At 47.0% G+C, this 23,398-nt stretch overlaps 1 protein-coding gene across 1 annotated transcript in view; it reads left to right on the top strand.

Annotated features, from left to right (window-relative positions):
• ndst2a (N-deacetylase/N-sulfotransferase (heparan glucosaminyl) 2a) overlaps window positions 1-23,398 on the top strand; it is an 80,695-nt gene that overhangs the window by 16,822 nt on the left and 40,475 nt on the right. Inside the window, exon 3 of the mRNA XM_080215898.1 lies at window positions 12,586-12,740. Within this exon, the coding sequence (XP_080072024.1) occupies window positions 12,586-12,740 (155 nt within the window). The remainder of the gene's footprint in view (window positions 1-12,585; window positions 12,741-23,398) is intronic.

The following is a 23,398-nucleotide window of genomic DNA, read 5'->3' as shown; positions in this document are numbered from 1 at the left end:
GTGAAGGAGGAAGCGGATGTCACTGCGAACGGGAAGGTCTGTGGGGGCTCTGAGGGTAAGAGTGGACGAGAGGCCAGGATGAGTAATTTTGATGTGAATTCCTGTAAATAAAGCTGGCTTTGGCAGCGCAGTCAGACTGCTTCCCTGAATAATTGACCCTGAGTCATCCCCAATCTTTAATTGATGAATGCAGCAGGCTCTTGACTGTGGGAGCCAAGTAACAAGGTCGTTAGAGACTTGGTTGCTGTTTGTGTGTGTGTGTGTGTGTGTCTAGCAGATGGCGGATTCACATGAGCTGGGGGAATGCCGTCCTGGAGGTGAACAGTGAGAGGAATGGCAAGAGGCAGACGAGAAATTTATGTCGGAGGACGGAGAGGAAGCAGGGCTGACAGATGGGGGAAGTTGTCACAGTTGACGTGCAGCTTGCAAGTGATTTAGGAAGTGGGGATCCAGGGTTGACTTGCATATGGTTTCAGTTTGCAGGGGCTGACAGCTGCATGTCAGCATTTTGAGAGTTTTATGAGCTGGAGAACATTGCCAAGCAGAAATGATCGTTTTTACCTGAGCAAGCTGCCAGTGCTGTGCGATTAAGCAGAGCTTCCTGGATTATTTGCCGATCTTTTTTTTTAAAGATGTGGTTAAGCTGGTGGAGGATTGAGTAAACAGAGCTCAAGATATACATTGGCATTGGATCAGAGCTCATGCCATTACGTTCGGTTTCCTGGCTTGTTCTGCACTGATCAGTGGTTAGCACTGCTGCCTCGCAGCGCCAGGGAACCCGGCTTCAGTTCCGGCCTTGGCTGACTGTGCGCGTGGAGTTTGCACGTTCTCCCCGTGTCTGCGTGGGTTTCCTCTGGCTGCTTCCACAGTCCAGAGATGTGCTGGTTAGGTGGATTGGCCTTGCTGAATTCTCCCTCTGTGTACCCAAACAGGTGGCGGAGTGTGGCGAGTAAGGGATTTTCACAGTAATTTCATTGCAGTGTTAATGTAAGCCTTACTTGTGACACTAATAAATAAACTTTACCTTAACTGTAGATGTAATCATGGGTTTGGTGAACTGACATTTACATTCAGTGTTTGGCCTGCATCGTGGAACGATCTCAGGATTGCACTAATTTTATAGTTATTCTCGTCTATTATGGAACCATGTACAAGTATGTCATCCATATGGCATCTTACTCACGCCATTGGGTGGCACAGTGAGTAGCACTGCTGCCTCACAGTGACAGGGATCAGGGTTCGATTCCTGGCTTGGGTCACTGTCTGTGTGGAGTCTGCATGTTCTCCCCATGTCTGCATGGGTTTCCTCCCACAGTCCAAAAGGCGTGCTAATTAGGTGGATTGGCCATGCTAAATTCTCCCTCAGTGTACCCAAACAGGTGCTGGAATGTAGCGACTAGGGGATTTTCACAGTAACTTCATTGCAGTGTTAATATAAGCCTTACTTGTGACTAAGAAATAAACTTTTAAGTGTCCCACGAATTAATAGGAAAGGGATTGACTTGCGCTTAAACTGAGCCTTTCATGATCTCAGCTTGTTCCAAAGCATTTTACGGCCAACGTGAAAGTCTTTCTAACAAGTGTGGTCGCTGCTGTGATGTAGGAAACGCAACAGCCAATTTGCGCACAGCAAGATCCCACAAACAACAACAGAATAATTGATCAGGCCTCCTGTTTCAGATGTGGTTCCAGGGTAACTGTTACCAACTGATTCAGATAGATGTTGCTTCTGGCGTGCGATGAATCATTTATGTTGCCCTTTTGTTCTCCAGATCGCTTAAGCTTTTACAAATGCTGGAAAATCCCAGCATGCCTGAGAGACAGAGAGAGAGAATAGAGCCGATGTTTTGAGTCAGGATTACCCTTCGTGATCATCCAGACTCGAAACGTTGGTTCTATTCTCCCTCCACAGGGTCAAAGGAAGCCGAGGAGGAAAAATAATGCTCAATGCCTAGTGCTAGCTTCCTGGAAAGTGACAGATGATTGGCAGAATGTGTTTGTCATCCTGTCTATGCAGAAACTCATCATCTCAGCAGGCCCGTATTAGTGAAACGTGTAAGATTCTGAGGAGGTTTGGCAGGGTAGATCCTGAGCATAGTTTCCCTCCCTTGCGGAAATCTCAAACTAGGGCACGCTGTTTCAGAATAAGAATCTTCCCCAGCGAGAAATGGAGGCTGGGTCGTTGAATATTTTCAAGGCTGAGTCAGGCAGATTACCTCGGGGTCGAAGGTTACCCAGGATGGTGGCCCATTGGTTAGCACTGCTGCCTCACAGCGCCAGGGACCCGGGTTCGATTCCCGGCTTGGGTCACTGTCTGTGAGGAGTCTGCACGTTCTCCTCGTATCTGCGTGGGTTTCCTCTGGGTGCTCCGGTTACCTCCCATAGTCTGAAAGACGTGCTGGTCAGATGCATTGGCCGTGCTAACTTCTCCCTCAGTGTACCCAAAAAGGTGCTGGAATGTGGCAGCTAGGGGATTTTCACAGTAATGTAAGGCTACTAGTGACACTAATAAATAAACTTTAAGCAAAATGGAGTTAGAGGCCACAGTCAGGTCCACCATGATCATAAAGAATGGGTGTGCAGCCTAAATGGCCTCCTCCAGCTCCTTCCTCCTGTTCTTATGCTGCTTCTTAACACACTTACTTTCATCTTAGAGTCAAAGCATTGAAGGTTCAATCCCCGTTTCAGGCGCGTATTGTCTGGACCTGACGGGTGAACCCTCTTCTGAAGGGGGTGTTGCCCTGGGGAAAGAAGACAGCGTTCCTCCAGCACGTCTCCAAGGTGTATTTTGTTCCTTGTGCTGCTGTAGAACCTAGTAAAGCAATCTAGTTTAACGTGTATTTATTAGTGCCACAAGTAGGCTTACGTTAACACTACAATGCAGTTACTGTGAAAACGCCCCAGTTGCCACAGGTCCGGTGCCTGTTTGGATGCTGTAATGAGTTCAGTCATTGAGCCATTGAGATTGGCTTATTGGATTATGAGCTCCCTGATTAAGGAGTCAATTGATGGGCCAATCAGTACACTCTGTGTACTGTGGTGGGAATTGTAAATAAAGGGATTCTGGTGAAGGGATTTCTGTTTCCAAAGACTTGTTAGAGATACACCGGGGGAGGATTTTAGCACAGTCAATGCGCCTGGTCTGACCACATCTTTGGAGTGTGGGAGGAAACTGGAGCACCCGGAGAAAACCCATGCAGACATGGGGGAGAATGTGCAGACTCCGCACAGACAGTGACCCGAGCCAGGAATCGAACCCAGATCCCTGCCGCTGTGAGGTGGCAGCGCTCACCACCGTGCCGCCCATCGAAGGGTTTGACTGGCATGTGCGCCTTGGGTGCTTTGCCTACTGAATCTGCACGACCCAGCATCAGAAGTCCCATCCTCTGCAGGTTCGGGCTGTGGGGAGTGTCGAAGCTTTATTTAATATTCGCTGCCAGCGTGCGCACCCGCAGTTCCATTTGTCCAACCAGTCGGACCATCTGCTTCCATTGCAACTCTGGCTTCTGCCCCATTACCTCACGGCGGCCATATTGTGTTGGCAAGGGGACACCATGATGGAAACACACTTGTACGTCAGTTAGTCAGCACAGCGTTCTGAAACATTGAATGAAACGTTCGGTCTACACAAGAGTACTGGAATTGTAGAGTACAGTCCCGAGAAAGTCAGTCAGAAGCCTGAAATCCCATGTAATAAAAATGGGATTTAACTTATTTTACTACTGTAAGCCTGTGACCCAGGTGGTGAGTTACGAGCCTTGCACAAATTGCATCTTGGCTTAAGCCTGTGATTTCTCTCCAGCATTGTATTGGCTTTGATACAGCGAAGAAGCTTTGTACCAGGCCGTTAATAAGAACCCCAGGAGTGGATCAGCTTTTTGCAACCAGCTACGCTGGTGATAAATCCCTTCCCCGAGTAAAATCATCTCAAAAGGAGAATCCAAAATACAGCATTTCTGGATTTTAACTTCTAACTCCAGCCTAATAGTCTCCCCAAAAGCTTCCCCGCCAACACCTCGCAAGCTGCATTAGCCGTTGCAATGTCTGGCTTTGCGCGACGGCAGGAATTCAAGGCAGATCATGCACGAGTGAGTGCTGGAAATCTGAAACGAAACCGGGAATACTCAGCGGGTCAGACAAGGTGTGGAAAAAGTAAAACAAAGGCTGGAATTTTCAAACCTCCCCCCGGCACAGTGGTTCTCTCTCTCTCCCTGCGCCGCCCTCTCCACCCCCCTCCCTCAATTGGGGAACCATTCAAATCTCCGTTGACTTTGGCAGGACTGGAAGATCCTGCCGGTGGGAGGGGCTGTAAAATCCCACCCAAAATGAACACTTCAGGTTGGTAGCCTTTCATCAGAACTGGGGACAGTTGGGTAATGCAATAGGTTTTCATTGAGTGAGTGAGGAAGGCAGGGTGGCTAAAGAACAACATGGAAGGTCTATGATAGAGTAAAGAGCAACGAGGAATACATGTCAGAAGTGATAATATTTATTGGAGTTTGGAAGAATGAGAGGCGATCTCATGGAATCTTATAAAATTCTAACAGGATTAGACAGGGTAGATTCAGGAAGAATGTTTCTGATGGTTGGGGAGCTCAGAACTAGGGGTCATAGGTTGAGAATTAGGGACTGAGTTGGAGACAGTAGTTAGACAGTAGTTACCTGTGTGGGTCACCTGTGTAACTCTCCCCATGTGGAACTTTGGTTTTACTGATCAATCTTAAAGTAAAAGTAAAGTTTATTTATTAGTCACAAGTAAGGCTTACATTAACACTGCAATGAAGTTAGTGTGAAATTCCCCAAGTCGCCACACTCTGGCGCACCTTCCAAAAAGATGTGGAGGCTTTGGAGAGTGTGCAGAAAAGATTTACCAGGGTGTTGCCTGTTATGGAGGAGCAGTTGGAGAAACTTGGTTTGTTCTCACTGGGGCAATGGAGATTGAGGAGACACCTGATAGAAGTCTACAAGATTATGGACAGAGTGGATAGCTAGAAGCTTTGTCCCAGGATGGAAGAGTCAATTACTAGGGGCATCGGTTGAAGGTGCGAGGGGCAAGGTTTAAAAGAAATGTACAAGGCAAATTCTTTTATACAGAGAGTGGTGGATGTCTGGAACTCGTTGCCAGAGGAAGCAGATACGGTAGTGACTTTTAAGGGTCGTCTTGACAAGTACATGAATGAGATGGGAATAGAGGGATATGATCCCCAAAAGGGTAGGGGGTTTTAGTCCAGTGAGGCAGCATGGGTCAGTGCAGGCTTGGAGGGCCGAAGGGCCTGTTCCTGAGCCATAATTTTCTTTGTTCTTTGTTCTAACCAGCACAACTTTCAGACTGTGGGAGGAAACCCACGCAGACACGTGCAGACTCCACACAGACAGTGACCCAAAGCCGGGAATCGAACCCGGGTCCCTGGCACTGTGACCCACTGTACCTCTCTTGTGAGGCTGGGGTGCTATGGCACTGGAAACAATGCAAGTTGTTGGATGGATTCAGGTGGGGGAAGGGCAGTGAGCAAAGACAGCCTGGCAAAGGCAATATGCAGAGAGCGATCTTCTTTTGTTCAAACAAAATAAGCGACAGAGAATGGAATGTGATACAGGCAAAAGAATGAAAGGAAAATGTTGAGGAGGGAGATAAAAAGGAGGCTGAAGCCAGATAAATAGAAAAGAGGCAATAGGAGCAATCAAAAAAAGATGAATGGGAGTCACCTCAATGGTGACCTTGGGATTGAGTACAGCTAACCATGGATTAAGGAAACTACTTTCTGGCAATCCCTTGGGTATCTGCTTAGGGCAGTTTTCACTCTGTGAAATAAGTTGTAACCTGACCCAGAACTAGATTTTTGGAACAACAAAGGCAAACTCTGTTTCTTTGTGAGTCTGATGGGAAGTAAACCAGTCTGTTCAGTTTTAAACAGAGCTGCGTGACTCCACGGATATTAGCTACCCAGTGAGCGCTTGAAGGCTTGCCATGGAAGCGACGTCTCAAAGCTTTCCAGAAGATAGGTTACTGAAGTGGAAGGCCATCATAAAGACAAGTCCAGATGAGGCAGGCTATTTGTAACCCATCCATCGATGGTGGCCTTCATTTAACATAGAAACCCTACAATGCAGAAGGAGGCCATTCAGCCCATCAAGTCTGCACTGACAACAATCCCACCCAGGCCCTATCCTCATAGCATCACATATTTACCCTCTAGCATTCGCATCCCGGGACACTAAGGGGCAATTTAGCATGGCCAGTCCACCTAACCTGTGCACCTTTGGACTGTGGAAGGAAACCGGAGCACCCAGTGCTACTCCACACATCCCCACAGCATTGAACAACACCCTGAACGATCTGACTTCTGCCTCCACCTTCTCGTGTAGAAGGATTCGGGCTGGAGAAGGTTAGAGAGATGGGGAGGAGGAGGGGAAAGGCACTAGGCTGTGGAGGGTCTTGGAAAATGAGCGTGGTAATCTTAAAATGGAGGTATTGCCAGACCAAGGGTCGGAAGCAGGGAGGGGGGGGGCGGGGTGTTGTCAGCAAGCAGAAGGCTCATGGGTAAATGGGATCTGCAGCAAGTTGATATTGTGACAGAAGAGTTTTCCCATCAGCTCAAGTTTATAGAGATGGAAAATGGGAGACTGACCAAGAGAGCATTGGAATAGTCAAACTAGGAGGTGATGTCGGCACAGGTGAGGGTTTCAGCAGCAGATGAGCTGAAAATAGGTGATGTTATTGTGGTGAAATTTACCAACAATGTATCTGAGCTCACATCCATATTAATTCCAACTGTGGTTTTAAAAAAAAAAGCAAGCTTCAGATTGCTTGAAACCTTGTAGGCTAGACAATAATTCTTCTTGTAAGGAATTAGACTGGAAAATCGAGTGACATTTCAAAATGCAAAAATGCATCACAGATCATGTAGATAGATGTTTATACAATTTGCCACTTATTCCCAATCCCTCATTACGTTAGACACACTGCAAATTTGACCATCAGACTCGTAGACTGACCACGACATGGAGACTGACCTTTAGGCCCAAATTGGTCCATGCCAACCAAAATGTCCATCTAAACTAACCCCATTTGCCTGCATGTGGCCCATATCTCTCTAAACCTTTCCTATCCATGTATCTGTCCAAATGCCTTTTAAATGGTGTCAGTGTCCCTGCCTCAACCACTTCCTCTGGCAGCTCATTTCACACATGTTACCACCCTCCGTGTAAAAACAAAAGAGCCGCTCCTCAGGTTGCCATTAATTCTTTCCCCTCTTAACTTAAACCTATGCCCTCTAGTTCTCAACTCCCCAACCCTGGGGAAAAAGACTGAATGCGTTCACCCTATCCAAGCCTCTCGCGATCTTATACACCTCTATAAGATCACCCCTCAGCCTCCTACGCTCCAAAGAAAGAAGTCTAGCCTGTCTAATCTCTCCCTATAACTCAGCCCCCTGAGCCCTAGCAACATCGTTGTAAGTTAGTAGAGAGACACAAGCAGAAGCATGCACAATGAAGCACAAATGTACTTTGACATGATGTGGCATGCACGCAGAGAGACATGCTGCGCTTAGAGGACTCACAGTGAATGCTGATCTCAGAATCCCTACAGCGCAGAAGGAAGCCACTCTGCCCATCGAGTCTGCACCAACTCTCTGACAAAGTATCTTATCCAGGCCCTCTCCCGCATCCTCTTCCTGTAACTCCGCGCATTTCCCACGGCCAATCCACCTAACCCGCACATCTTTGGAGAGTGGAAAGAAACCGGAGTACCCGGAGGAAACACACGCAAACACCGGGGAGAACGCGCAGACTCCATGCAGTCACCTGAGGCCCAAATTGAACCCAGGTCACTCGCGCTGTGAGGCAGCATTGCCATGTTGTAACAGCCCCCACTAATGACACACAAGTTGATTTACTTGTCGATTTACTGGTCAGTGTTTCTTTGATGGCGTTGGTCGACATCTAACGAAAGACGGCAGAATCACCGCACGTCATACCAAGAGAGTTTTGCTTTTGAATTTCCATTTGAAAAAGCAAACAGACCTTGGTTTAAAGTCTCACTGAAAGACGGCACTGCAGCACTCCCTCAGTACGGCACGACGGTGTTGACCCAGATTATGTGCTCGAGGCCCTGGGCTGAAGCTTGGTTGCAAAGATCTGTTGATTTGGGTCCATTACTGTTTGTTACTCATCTCCTGAACTGCGCAGTATATAATCACAGCGACAGAGACCGGACACTGATAGGGGCGTTGAGCGATGTTATACAGATGCAGGGATACCCTTGTAATAAAATTCCTTTTGCCTTTCGTAACAGGAGCATTAATTCATTTTTGGTCCCATTCAGTAACATTGGGCAATGATCCTAATTGGGCACTAAAACCAGGAGACCAGCAGCATGGCACAGTGACTGGCACGGTTGCCTCGCAGCGCCAGGGACCCCGGTTTGATTCCCAGCTTAAAAAGTTTATTTATTAGTCACAGGTAGGCGTACATTAACACTGCAATGAAGTTACTGTGAAAATCCCCTACTCACCATGCTCTGGCGCTTGTTCGGTTCAATGCACCTAACCAGCATGTCTTTCGGAATGTGGGAGGAAACCGGAGGAGACCCACTCAGGCACGGGGAGAACGTGCAGACTCCACACAGATGGTGACCCAAGCCAGGAATTGAACCCGGGTCCCTGGCACTGTGAGACAGCAGTGCTAACCACTGTGCTAGCGTGCTGCCCTAGTGGGTCACTGTCTGTGCGGAGTCTGCACGTTCTCCCCATGTCTGCGTGGGTTTTCTCCGGATGCGGCGGTTTCCTCCCACAATCCGAAAGACGTGCTGGTTAGGTGCATTGGCCATGCTAAATTCTCCCTCAGTGTACCCGAACAGGCGCCGGAGTGTGGTATCTAGGGGATTTTCACAGTAACTTCAATGCGGTGTTAATGTAAGCCTACTTGTGACACTGAGAAATAAACTTTAACTTTAAGAAGGGAAGCTACTTTGGACAAAAGAAACAGTAAAGTTGTGTACTTTATAGATTGAAATAGCAAAGCCTTCCTTGAAGACCCCAAAGTGACTCATAGCTTAACCTGAAAAGAAATCTCGGGTTCCTCCTTGCACTCAGCACTTTTGTATTATGTATGTGTAGGTATGTATGTAAGTGCTTAGCCACAAAACAATCTTCCTTTGTGAAGGAAAAGCAATTAATGGGTTTTGCCGTGATTTGTTTCCCAGGTGTCTTTCACTACCTCCACAGGCAGTCTCGGGTTACTGTCTATTGTCTCCCGCAAGCAAAGAGTCCCCTTCAGCTGCTTACAAACGTCCTCTGTTAGGAGAGCGCGTTAATGTCGCGTCATTTTTTAATTACAGCAACAACTTGCATTGACGTAGCATCTTGAACCTAATAAAACATTGCGAAATACTTCAGGGGAGCAGTGATTTGATTTGACTCATTATTGTCACATGAATTGGGATGAAGTGAGAAGTATTGTTTCTCGCGCGTTATACAGATAAGGCATACCATTCATGGAGTACGTAGGGGAGAAGGAAAGGAGAGAGTGCAGGATGTAGTGTTACAGTCATAGCTAGCGTGTAGAGAAAGATCAGCTTATTGCGAGGTAGGTCCATTCAAAAGTCTGACAGCAGCAGGGAAGGAGCTGTTCTTGAGTCAGTTGGTATGTGACCTCAGACTTTCCCAATGGAAGAAGGTGGAAGAGAAAATGTCCGGGATGTGTGGGGTCTTTGATTATGCTGGCTGCTTTCCCAAGACAGCGGGAAGTGTAGATGGAGTCAGTGGATGGGAGGCTGATGGATTGGGCTTCGTTCACGACCCTTTGTAGTTTTGTGCGGTCTTAGGCAAAATAGGAGCCGTACCAAGCAAAGCAGAGTTGAACCAAGCCCTGCGATATGTCAGTGCTTGGTCAAATAGGAAGGCTTTAAGGACCACCTGAAACAGAGGAGGCAGGCGGCGTGGTTCAAAGAGGGAATTTCAGAGCTTAGGGCCCAGGCGTCTGAAGACACGGTTGCCAGCGATGGAGTGATTGAAATCAGGAATGTTCAAAAAGCCAGGATTGCAGGTGTGTGGGGAAGTTGAGGGGCCGGATTGCAGAGCTAGGGAAGGACAGGGCACAGAGCAATTTGCAAACAAAGATGAGAATTTTTAAATCTAGGCATTGTTTGACCAGGGGTGGGTCAGCAAGCGCTGGGGTGATGGCTGAACAGGACTTGGTTTAAGTAAAGGCACTCAACCCATAGCCAGAGATGTTTGAAGGCAGGAGCAGAAGTAGGCCATTAAGCCTGTTCCACCATTCAACACAATCATGGTTAATTGGACACTTCAAAGCCTTTTTACCCACACAATCCCCCTTACCCTGATAGGATCACAGCATCCTACAGTGCAGAAGGAGGCCATTCGGCCCATCGAGTCTACATCAATTACAATCCTACCCAGGCCCTATCCCCATAACCCCTCACATTTACTCTAGCTAGTCCCCCTGACACTAAGGGGCAATTTAGCATGGCCAATCCACCTAACCCGCACGTCTTCGGACTGTGGGAGGAAACTGGAGCACCCAGAGGAAACCCATGCAGACACGGGGAGAATGTGCAAATTCTGCAGTGATCCAAGCCAGGAATCGAACCCGGGTCCCTGGCGCTGAGAGGCAGCACTGCTAACCACTGTGCCACCCCTTTGTTAATCAGAAATCTATCAATCTCTACCTTAAGCGTACACAGTGACTGAGCTCCCACAGCTTCCTGGGGTGTGGAATTCCAAAGATTCACAACTATTAGAGTAAATAAATTTCTATCTCAGTCCCACGTGGCTTCCTTCTTATTTTGAACTTGTGCCTCCCTGGGTTCAGCTCCAGAAACTTGACACCAGAATACAAATTTGAACCCAAGATTAAGTTTTCCTATCGGGTTGGTGGAGTGGATAGAAGCCTCGTCTCTGAGTCAGGAGGGTTGAGGTTCCCCTGCACGATTGGATCAGATGACCGGGGATATTGCTTCAGCTCAGTGCTGCTGAGGTGCTGCACTGTCAGAGGTGATGTTTTTCAGGTGAGATCTTAAACAAAGGCCTCTCCTGTCCGCCTGGATGGGTGGCTACAAAGCATCCCTTAAGCTTTTATGTGGAAGAGCAGGTGAGTTCAGATGCCCTGGCCACCAGCGAGTTACCTTTTGTTTATCACACTGTTATTCTGTGGGTTTTACTGTGTGCTAATTCATTGGTGTGGTTTACTACAAAACATTGCCTGCGTCTCCAAAGTGTTTTCTTGGCTGTGAAGTGATCTGAGACAATTGGAGAAATTGAAAGGACCCTGTACAAATGCAAGTTCTTTGTTTTCATACTTTATTCATTCATACTCTTTCTCTCTCTTCTGAGAGACAGCATAGTGGCAGAGTGGTTAACACTGCTGTCTCACAGCGCCAGGGACCCAGGTTTGACTCCCAGCTTGGGTCACTATTTGGGCGGAGTCTGCACATTCTCCCCGTGTCTGAGTGGGTTTCCTCCCACAATCCAAAGATGTGCATGTTAGATGGATTGGCTGTGCTAAGTTACCCTTTAGTTCAGGGAGACTAGATAGCATAAACGCATGGGGTTACGGGGATAGGGTCTGGGTGGGATTGTGGTCGATGCAGACTCAATGGGTCGAATGGCCTCCTTCTGCACTGTAGGGATTCAATGGTTCTGTTCCCCCACCCCACAGCTCCCCTCTTTCTCAACTCCCCTCTTTCTCCTTTCATCCTCTCCGCTGCCTTGTCCAAGGATGTTGTCTTGCACGTGTTGCTAACAGCCTGACAATATGTCAGAGTTTGTTCCCCACACCTGGATTGAGAGAATGGACTATTTAGTTACAGATCTACCTCGAGGCCAGGCTGAAGCTTCGGCCTTCTGCTCATTTCTTCAGCTGGCCTCACTGGATTGTGGCCAGGAGTAATGAACATATCATGGGATCTCTCGTTCCTGATTCCTGGGATGAAGGGATTATCCGAAGGTTGAGTAGGTTGGCACCTGTACCCGTTGGAATTTAGGAGGATAAGAGAATGATCTTTGCGAAACATTTAAGATTCTGAGGGGACTTGACACGGTGGATGCTGTTCTTGTTCATACAGTTTCATAGAATCCCTAAAGTACAGAAAGAGGCCATTTTTCCCATCGAGTCTGTGCCTGGGTTCGATTCCCAGCTTGGGTCACTGTGCGGAGTCTGTGCATTCTCCCCGTACCTGCATGGGTTTCCACCGGATGCTCCAGTTTCCTTCCACAGTCCAAAGATATGTGGGTTAGGTACATTGGCCGTGCTAAATTGACCCTTAGAGTCCCAGGATGTGTATTTTAGAGGGATTAGCAGGGTAAATATGTGGGGTTTCAGGGATAGGGTCTGGGTGGGATTGTTGTCAGTGCAGACTTGATGGGTCGAATGGCCTCCTTCTGCACTGTAGGGATTCTGTGATCCTCTACTTTTCAAATGACCTAAATATCGTGAGTAGTTGTGCCATGTTGACTCTTAACAGATTGTGGGTCAGGGCATTGGTGAAGTTGCCCATTTTGGTTGGACCCCTGCCTCAGAATCAGCAAATCTGCTCTAACTCTGCTCTCTCTCGTTTCCTTCCAGGGGCCAATGAGGAGGATGAAGGTGATGACATGTTGCTGAAGCATAGGAAGGAGTTCTGGTGGTTTCCCCACATGTGGAGTCACATGCAGCCACATCTGTTCCACAATGAGACCGTTTTGGCCGAGCAGATGAAGTTGAACAAGCAGTTTGCACTGGTGAGTTGTGAGCTTGGGTCTCCTCCCCCTCGGAAAGGCCTTTGTGAAGCCCACCTTCATTGTCCATTCTCCAAATCATTGGATTCTCAATACTTGCCCAATGCCTAACTCAGTATAACAGACACAAACAGTACAGGAACAGGCCCTTCGGCTCTCCAAGCCTGCGCCGATCATATTGCCCTATCTGGACCATCCCCTGGTATCCCTCTATTCCCCACCTGTTCATGTGTCTATCCAGGTCAGCCTTGAATGTTGCTAACGTGTTTCCCTAACTTCACCTGGCAGTGCATTCCAGGCCCCCACCACCCTCTGTGTAAAAAAAAACTTTGCCCGCACATCTCCATTGAACCTCACCCCCTCCCGCCACTTACCTTGAACTTGTGCCCCCTTGTAATTGACATTTCTGCCCTGGGGCAAAGCTGTGGAGGGACAATGATTCAATGAAAATATTTAAATTCTAAATTAATTGAATGGCAGGATGGGACGGCACTGAAGAAGGCTGTTCAGCCTGTTATACCTGTGCTATCTCTTTGCTAGAGTTATCAGTTTAGACCTACAACCCTATCCTTGCCCCATATCCCTGTGATTCACACCCCTTGAAATATTTATCCAGTTCCATTTTGAGTGTTACTTTGTAATCTGCTTTCACCGCCCTTTCAGGCAGTGCTTTCCAGATCACATTCGCTCGCTGTGTGAAAAGAAATATTCCTGTGTTGCATCAGGTTTTATTGCCAATCATCGATGTTTACCGGTTCCTGCCATTGGAAGCAGTTTCTGCTTAGTTACTCTTATCAAAGCCCTTCAAGGTTTTAAGCAAACCACCCCTCAGCCTTCTCTGCTGTAAGGAGAACAGGCCCAAATGTTTCTCCACATAACTCAAGATGTTTACCCCAAGGAACTCCTCAGCAACCTCTCTAGGGTGGAAGAAGAAGAGCGAGGGACCTGCTCTTAGCAAATGTACTGCCAGGCCTTTCAAAAGCATATCCGGTGGGAATGTCAGAGCTTGGCATGCCCCTTCGCCCACCCACCCGCCCACCAGATATACCCTGTTCTAGAGAGGTGGGGAGATGAATCATCTGCCTCTGGACTCCCAGTAAGAAGTCTCACTACACCAGGTTAAAGTCCAATGGGTTTATTTGGTAGCAAACGCCATGAACTTTCGGAGCGCTGCTCCTTCGTCAGGTGAGTGGGAGATCTGTTTGTGACAAATAAACCTATTGCACTTTAACCTGGTGTGGTGAGACTTCTTACTGTGTTTACCCCAATCCAACGCCGGCATCTCCACATTTGGACTCTCACACAGCGTTGAGCAGTAGCAGTTGGATTATGTTTTAAGATTCCAGTGCTTCCTCCATCAGCGCTAGCCTAGAGTCCACCATTGGAAGGACTGGGAAATCTACTCAGGAATATTGGGACAGTGTGGAGGGGGGTTTACTTGGAGTCAAACGAATCTTGAAGCAAAGAGTGTTGAACATCCGGATGCTTAAATTAGGAAGATAATCCAGTCTTCAACCTAATCCATACAGACATAATTTGGAAAACATAGTGGGCAGAATTTTCCCATTGGTGCAGTGGGCAGGAAAGGTGCCACCAGCTCCAATGGCACTTTCTTTGCCATATCATTCCGCTCTTAGTGAATGGATCCCACAATGTTCTGTCGGCCCTGCCCTGTCAGTGACTCTGGTTTAAGGACGCTCGATATAAAAATTTAAGAATAGAACCCACCCTCCCTTCCCCTCACAGAGCACTGCAAAACAAAATTGCTTCACAAGTAGGTGAAGACAATTTTTGGAAATGAAAGGGCCCAAATTAATCTTCAAAGCTTGCAATTTCTATAATTTTCCCATGGCTCGCTTGGACTTAATTGAGAAAGAAAAACATTCTGAAATAACTCTAATTTGTTGCACATCCCTTCTTACCCTTGGAGTGAGTGACCACTGAAGGGCAGTTAAGAGCCAGATTGGGAAAGGATGGCAGATCTCCTTCCCTAAAGGGCATTAACCAGCCAGATGGGTTTTTACAACAATAAATGGTAGTTTCGTGATCTCATTATGGCTGAGATGAACTTTATGTTCCAGACTTATCGATTGGATCATAAGTTTCACCAGATGTCGTGGTGGGATTTGAACTCAGACTCTCGGAACGTTAGTCCGAGGCCTCTGGATTATGAGTCCAGCGACATTAGCATGACGTTCCCATCTCCCCCACCGTCAGTAGTTTTGTGTTCGATTAACCCTTTGCCACCCGTGGCGATTGCTGATGTTTCCGAACAGCGAGGAGAATTTCATGGCAACTTCATTGCATTACTTGTGACACTAATGAATAAACTTTTAGTGTCGGTCGCTCAAAAAGAAGAACACGAGGCAGCAGATGGTCGAAAGGTGCTTCGAACGCCATGATTTTCTAGATAGAATTTAGCTTCTTTGTTAGCCGACCCTCTGAGGAAACAGTGTGGAAAATATATTTTTAAAAATGCTAAGTGATTGCCGTTCTGATCTTTTGGTGCGTTTTCTGTAAAGCATCCCTTTGGGACATGGGCTACAGAACAGGCTAATTAACAGACTGATCCACTCACTAAGTCCTTCTTAAAGTATAAACCCGAGAACAGCAGAAAGTATTTGTAATTGGAATCTGAAACCAGACGATTTATACAGTGGGTTCACAGAAAGTAGTTTTTTTTAAATTTAAACAAGTCTGGCTAATTGCCTGTAAATGATTTTAAAATGTAACTTACATTCTTAGGTTTTCTGGAACTGATATCCTGGGGACTTTCTAAACAAAGAATTTTGGCAGAATATGCATGTTTCTGGACAGCTTAATGACCTCCACAGAATTCAGTGGGGGTAAGCACGTGTATCGAAGGCCCAACGAGATTAAGGAATGGCCTCTCATCGCTATCAAGTTAGCTGATCTCACTGGACCCTTGGTCACCGTGGGGGAATGTCTCCAGTTTAGCCGCAGGTCTGATTAACAAATCACCTCCCCACCCCCAGATTGAATGCTTGCAGGTGCGCACTCCCAATGACTACAGGTTTGAAGTTTCCTGTGCTTACCCACTATGAACGCAGGCTAGGTGGATAATGTATGGGCTGCCAGTTGGGTAAAGGGCAGAGGTGGGTAGGGGAGCTTTCTTTGTGCAACGCAGCAAGTTGCCCAGAGCTGGATTGCACTGTCCAAAAGGGTGGTGGAATCCAATTCCGCTAGTAGCTCTCAAAGGGGAATTGCCATGGTCCTTGGAGCAGGAGACAAAACATCTTACAGGACAATGGAGAAAGAACAGAGGGAGCAAGTCCAATCAGATACCTCGCTCAAGGTCTAGTCTGAGGCGTGAGGGGCTGAGTGGCCTCCTTTTCATAGGATCCTTACATTACCAAAGGAGGCCGTTAGGCCCATCAAGACTGTACCGACCACAATCCCACCAGGCCTTATTCCGATACCCCTTATTTAATCCCCCTGACATGACAGTCATTTTAGCATAGCCAATCAACCTAACCTGCATGTCTTTGGACTGTGGTTGAAACCCACACAGACACTGGGAGGAAGTGCAGACTCCACAAGACAGTGACCCAAGGGCGGAATTGAACCTGGATCCCTGGTGCTGTGAGGCAACAGTGCTAACCACTGCGCCACTGTGCTGCCCACAAAGCAGGAGCAAATTCATGCATGTTCTGTGCTGTATGATCTTATGTGGAACTGGACCATAGCCAAGCAAAAGAGGGGAGAAAGGTCATCAGAAAATGATAGCAAATCCGGAGAAATGGCGCAGTAAAGGATTGGAGGATGGCAGAGATCAGCCATGATTGTATTGAATGGCGGGGCAGGCTTGTAGGGCCGAATGGCCAACTCCTCCTCCTATTTCTTGTGTTCTTTTCATAGCGTAGTTTATGATTTTGAATTCTGTCTTTCTTGTGCAGATCCTGAAGAAAAGTCCAATGTTGTCATGACTGCCCTCAGCTTGGGCTGGTACGTAGGTCACTTGTTCTAGAGCTTTGGTGGATCAAATTTGTGATCACAGATTTGAATGGGATTTCCAATTTGAGCGAATCAGAGTGCTTTCTGACTTTAATCTGGCTTCTCCTCAGCAAGCGTGCAATGGCCTTCCAGTGAAGCAAACATTGTGTAAAGAGAAACTCCTCTTTCAGTAATGCTGACTTCGTTCTCTTTGCTCCAAAGTAAAAGGCTTTCCTTAAAAGGTTTACTCGGGGTGGCACTGTGATTAGCACTGCTTCCTTACAGCGCCAGGGATCCGGGTTCAGTTCCCAGCTTGGGTCACTGTCTGTGCATAGTTTGCACGTCCTCCCCATGTCTGCCTGAGTTTTCTCTGAGTACTCCAGTTTCCTCCCACAGTCCACAAGACATGCTGATTAGGTGCTTGGCCATGCAAAATTCTCCCTCAGTGCACCCGAACAGGCGCCGGAGTGTGGCACCTAGGGCATTTTCATACTAATGTCATTGCAGTGTTAATATAGGCCGACTTGTGACACTAATAAATAAACGTGAATTTTAAAATTATCAGCTTTGTTCGTCAGTGTGTCCCTGGCCTACCACTGCCAGGGCCTACAACTCTCCCAAGATCCCTGCCCTCCTCCAATTCTGGCCTCTTGCTCCACCACCAGTGGCCATGCTTTCAGCTGCCTGGGCCCTTAGCTCTGAAACTTCCCTCCCGAAACTGCTGTGCCTCTTTACCTCAACTCCATCCAGATACCCCTTAACATTAGATAGGTTCTTGATTAATAAGAGGATCAGGTGTTATGGAGAAAATGTAAGAGAAAAATGGCAGCTATGATTGAATGGCAGAGCAGACTTGATAGGCCGAATGGCCTAATTCTACTTCTTTATCTTATGGTCTAACACCTCCCTCCGAGCAAACTTTCAGTGCCTGTTGTAATATCCCCTGTTTCAGTGTTAGGTGTCCTGTGAATCAGCCTGTGGACACTTTGCTGCCTCAAAGGTGCTATGTGAATGCGAGCTATTGTTTCCATTTATTGTAAATAATCCTAAAGGAATTTCAGATGAATTTGTTCACTGTTTGTTCGCTTGACCAGCATAGACAACTTGGGCTGAAGGGCCTGTTTTCCTTTGCTGTATATCTCTATGATTCTATGACTTGTAGGCCCGGATCTCAATGTGTTTTGAGGGAGATGGTGTTTATTTTTGAGGCATCAGGCCTCCTCCAATTAAACTGGGCAGAAATCTCTATCTCAGTTCGTCATTTTTCATTAACAGAATGAACCAAATCCTTCAGGACAATTCATTATTAGAACTTACTGAGTTTAAAAATTGGCAAGTCATGTTGCAGCTTTATAGAACCTTAGTTAGGCCGCACTTGGAATATAGTGTTCAATTCTGGGCACCGCACTACCAGAAGGATGTGGAGACTTTGGAGAGGGTGCAGAGAAGATTTACCAGGATATTGCTTGGCATGGAGGGCATTAGCTCTGAGGAGAAGTTGGAGAAACTTGGTTTGTTCTCACTGGAGCGATGGAGATCGAGGGGAGACCTGATAGAAGTCTACAAGATTATGAAGGGCATGGACAGAGTGGATAGTCAGAAGCTTTTTCCCAGGGCAGAAGAGTCAATTACTAGGGGGCATAGGTTTAAAGTGCGAGAGCAAAGTTTAAAACAGATGTACGAGGCAAATTTTTTACACAGAGTGTGGTGGGTGCCTGGAACCCGTTGCCAGAGGAGGTAGTGGAAGCGGATACGGATGTGGGAGCGTCTTGACAAATACATGAATAGGATGGGAGTAGAGGGATATGGTCCCCAGAAGGGTAGGGGGCTTTAGTTAAGTTGGGCAGCATGGTCAGTGCAGACTTGGAGGGCCAAAGGGCCTGTTCCTGTGCTGTAATTTTCTTTGTTCTTTGTTCTAAACTTCTCAACTGTTTTGTTCCACTGGGCGGAACGGTAAACCAGGGACACATAACCAAAAAGGAACTTAGCCTTCCAATTATTATCTTTTTCCCCCATTTCTGGGAAGTGTCTCATTGTATTACTTTTGGTGTGGTTCACTCAGGGAGCCTGGGTTGCTGAAGCAACCTGCTCCTTTTACATGCATGGATCTATGGATGTTTTTGGACAAGATTCCAACATTCTTTCCATCACACAACTGACTGGGGATCTCTCCCAGTCTTACCACCTGCCATTGGCATGTGTTGGAAGCATTTTGCAGGTCGATACTCAACCTGTTTGGCCATCAGATTCTGGGGTGGAACTGGAACCTGGAGCTCCTGGCTCAGAGACAGATGCTAACCCACTGGATACTATTACCACAATGCAAATATTTGTAGTTGTCATGGGATATAAGATATATGACTTCAAGGATATGGGACAACATTTTTGATTTGATTTATTATTGTCACATGTATTAACACACGGTGAAAAATATTGTCCCTTGCACACTGTACAGACAAAGCATACCATTCATAGAGAAGGAAAGGAGAGTGTGCAGAATGTAGTGTTACAGTCATAGCTAGGATGTAGAGAAAGATCAACTTAATGCGAGGTAGGTCAATTCAAAGGCCTGACAGCAGTAGAGTAGAAGGTGTTCTCGAGTTGGTTGGTATGTGGCTTCAGATTTTTGTATCTTTTTCCCGAAAAGTGCTGGAAAATGGGATTAGTGCACCTTTAGTGGTATTATTGTCGGTGCATACCTGATGGGCTGATACGCTCTATGCCTCTGTGGCTCCTAGCTTTGAAAGTCAACTCACAACTTTAGTTATTTTCTATGGATGCCAGCCCTGACGCTGAATCCTTTCTTCCAAATTCTGCTGACAAACACAACTGATTTCCTTTGGAAGAGTTCAGGACGGAGAAGTGGGCGAGACTTCCATTTCCGATGGCAGACGTGTTTGACAGGCCTTTCAAATTGTGGCTCCTTTGGTCTTAATCACTGCGGAAAATCCATTCCACTGCAGACTCCTCATGTATTATTCACGCTTGTGGGGTTGAAATCGCAGTGTGTTACATTGCAACGACTGACCGGACGTCTCCAGTTGTTCAGAGTGATGGGAATTCATCAGTGTTTATCTGGCAGAGTGAGATGAAAATGTAGCGCCGTGTCTGAAACATCGAGTGGTGAAGTCGCTTTGGTCAAAACCCCCACCCCCACCCCCCTCGCCCCTCGTCTCTGGGCCACACAAACACCATTGAACATTAGACAGGGCTCCAGTCGCTGTGTCTGTTATCGGAGATTGCTCGCTCATAACGCACCATTTCCAGAAAATCCATTATCTGTCAGTGCGGCTGCTCCGGCCTCGATAAGAGGATTTCCCCCTCCCCCATTTCCCGAATCCCAGCTGAATGAAGAAGCTGTTTTCCCTTCCCGATCCCTACAGCTCTGTGATATGTTCTGACCTGAATGTTTATTCAGCATAACTCCAGTGCAGCTGCCCGCGATGCACTCAGTTGTGCAAACTGATGTCCCGGTTGGATGGAACCATTCCGTTTTCACCTCTCGCACCTACGTCCACACGTGTCTTTTACACTTTTAGGTGCCAGGTTTAAGAGAATGAAAGAATTGAATTGACAGAGGGCCTTACGTGACCTCAGCGCGCCCCGTAGGTGCTTTGTGGTCACTTTTTTTAAAGTGTAGTCGTGGCTAGCTTTGTCTTGATATTTAGTTATGAGTGACTGATTTGGAGCAAATTCACATAAATTGTATCTGTGAGGTATATGTAGTCACAAATAACAGCATTTCTTTAATATTGTGCCATTTTCCACACTTGTACAAAGATGCAGGGTAACGTTCCGGGTTCGAATCCCACCATGGCAGATGGTGAAACTTGAATTCAATAAAAAGTATCTGGAATTAAGAATCTACTGATGACCATGAAACCATGGTCAATTGTCGCAAAAAACCATCTGGTTCACTGATGTCCCTTAGGGAAGGAAATCTGCCGTCCTTACCTGGTCTGGCCTACATGTGGCTCCAGAATTACTGCAGTGTGGTTGACTCTCAACTGCCCTCTGAAATGGAAGACAGTTAGGGATGGGCAATAAATGCTGACCCAGCCAGCGATGCCCACACCATGTGAATGAATAAAAACTCAGTCGAACGTTATACACACATCGTGAACCAACAAGTTCAACTCTGTGCAGTGCGGCCTTTCTCCCCACCAAAGAGTGAAGATATTTGCTTGCTATTTATACTGAAAATGTAAACATGTTCCCTTTGAAGGAACAAGGGAGCTTGGGAGTCCTGGTTCAGGATTCTCTGAAGGTTAACATGCAGGTTCAGTTGGCAGTTAGGAAGGCAAATGCAACATTAGCATTCATTTCTAGAGGGCTAGAATACAAGATCAGGGGATGTACTGCTGAGGCTGTATAAAGCTCTGTTCAGACCCCATTTGGAATATTGTGAGCAGTTTTGGCCCTGTATCTAAGGAAGGACGTGCTGGCTTTGGAGGGGGTCCAGAGGGAGGTTCACAAGAATGATCCCAGGAATGAAGGGTTTGTCATATGAAGAGCAGTTGAAGAGTCTGGGTCTATATTCGATAGAGTTTGGATGGATGAGGGGGTATCTAATTGAAACTTATAGAATACTGTGAGGCCTAGGTCGAGTGGACGTGGAGAGGGTGTTTCCACCAGTGGGAGAGACGAGAACTCAAGGGCACAACCTCAGAGTGAAGGGACGCTCCTTGAAAACTGAGATGAGGAGGGATTTCTTTAGCCAGAGGGTGGTGAATCTGTGGAACTAATTGCCCACAGAAGGCTGTGGAGGCCAGGTCACTGAGTGTCTTTAAGACAGAGATGTACAGTTCTTGATCAATAAGGGATCAAGGGTTACGGGGAGGAAGCAGGAGAATGCAGATGAGAATCATGTCAGCCATAATTGAATGACAGAGCAGACTTGATGGGCCGAATGGCCTTATTCTGCTCCAATATCTTATAATCTTTTGCGGCAACATTCTTCCGTGTGAATTGTCATTTGCAGTGGGTAAAATGCTGATTACTAAGGCTAAGATGAAATTGGAATTCAGTTTATATTTGAAGACTGTAGAGCGGTCTGTCCAGAGTGGCAATGATTCCTTGCCATTGTCTCCTGGCCCCTGCTCTGTGACCGGGTGCTTCAGGGGATCGTTTGAAAAGACTTGACACAGGGCTGAATGTAAAAGGAGCGGTAGCACGGTGGTTAGCACTGCTGCTTCACAGCTCCAGGGACTTGGGTTTGATTCCTGGCTTGGGTCACTGTCTGTGTGGAGTTTGCACATTCTCCCCGTGTCTGCGTGGGTTTCCTTCGGGTGCTCTGGTTTCCTCCCTCAGCCCAAACATGTGCGGGTTAGGTTGATTGGCCATGCTAAAATTGCCCCTTAGTGTACTAGGATGCTTAGGTTAGAGGGATTAGCGGTAAAATATATTGGGATATGGGGTGAGGTCTGGGTGGGATTGTGGTCAGTGTAGACTTGATGGGTCAAAGGGCCTCTTTCTGCACCATAATTGTCATTCAGTTATAGTATGGTTCTATGATTCTATGAAAAAGATGTGTGTGGAGAAGCAACTGGGAAAGCTGGAGGGCAGGATCCAGACCAGCATAGCTGATCAAGGATGCTCAAGTATAACCATTCTGGGAAGGCCAGCTGGATACACCATGGGATACTTCTGGTCCCAATCTCAACTAACTCCAGTGCTCAATCTTTAATTGGATGGAGAGCACCATAAGTCATACAGTCAGACCGTGTAGTAAAGGTCCTTTGGCCCATCGAGTCTGCACTGCTATTAAAGTTGCTCTAATCCCATTTTCCAGCACTTCTGCCATACCCACGCATGTTACAATGTTTCAAGTGCTCATCCCAATACTTTTTAACGGTGGTAAGGTATACAGCCTCCACTAACTTCCCAGACAGTTCATTCCAGATTCCCACCATATTCTGAGTGAAAAAGCTTTTTCTCAAATCTCCTGCACCTCACTTTAAAACTATGTCCCCTCATGACTGACCCCTGAACTAAGGGGAACAGCTGCTTCCTATTCACCTTGTCTGTACCCCTCATAATCCTATGCACCTCAATCATATCCCCCCTCAGCCTCCTCTGCTCTAGAGAAAACAATCCAAGCCTATCCAGTTTCTCTTTATAGCTCAAAACGCTCCATTCCAGGCAACATCCCGATGAACTTCCTCTGTGCCCTCTCGAGTGCAATCATATCCTTCCTATACTGAGGTGACCAGAACTGCACTCTACTCCAGCTAACCAGAGTTCTGTACAGCTCCAACATTACCTCCTCGCTCATGCACTCTATGCCATAAAAGCAAGTGTCCCATCCAAGTGTTGGAAGGTCGTCTGAAGTGTGGAGGACAACTATCTGGGGGACCAGTGGAGGGGAGGGGGGGAATGTTTCGGTGCCTGTCGAGCTCCAAATGAGTCTTGGCAGAGTAGGGGTACTGCGTAAAGGTCACGTAAAGAGAATTGCCGTGTTACGAAGAGGCACAAAATATCCGATTAATGACGGATAGCTTAGCAACTCTCAAGAAACTTGGCAACAGTAGCTCATTCTTCCTGGTTTGCCGCAACATTGCCAACCTTTCAGCTCAACTTTCAATTCACTTTTTGAAGGAAATTCTAATGTCACGGTCTGCCTCAGATGATTGAATCTCACAGAAGGTTGCCAGTCCAAGCGCCACTGTCTAAAACCTGAGCAACTAATCTAGAGTAGCGTTGCAGAA

Source organism: Carcharhinus amblyrhynchos, chromosome 31, assembly GCF_965287045.1.
Source record: "Carcharhinus amblyrhynchos chromosome 31, sCarAmb.v2.hapA, whole genome shotgun sequence".
Classification (NCBI taxonomy): Eukaryota; Metazoa; Chordata; class Chondrichthyes; order Carcharhiniformes; family Carcharhinidae; genus Carcharhinus; species Carcharhinus amblyrhynchos.
Note: the sequence above shows the minus strand (reverse complement) of the source record. Positions and strands in the feature narration are given on the sequence as shown.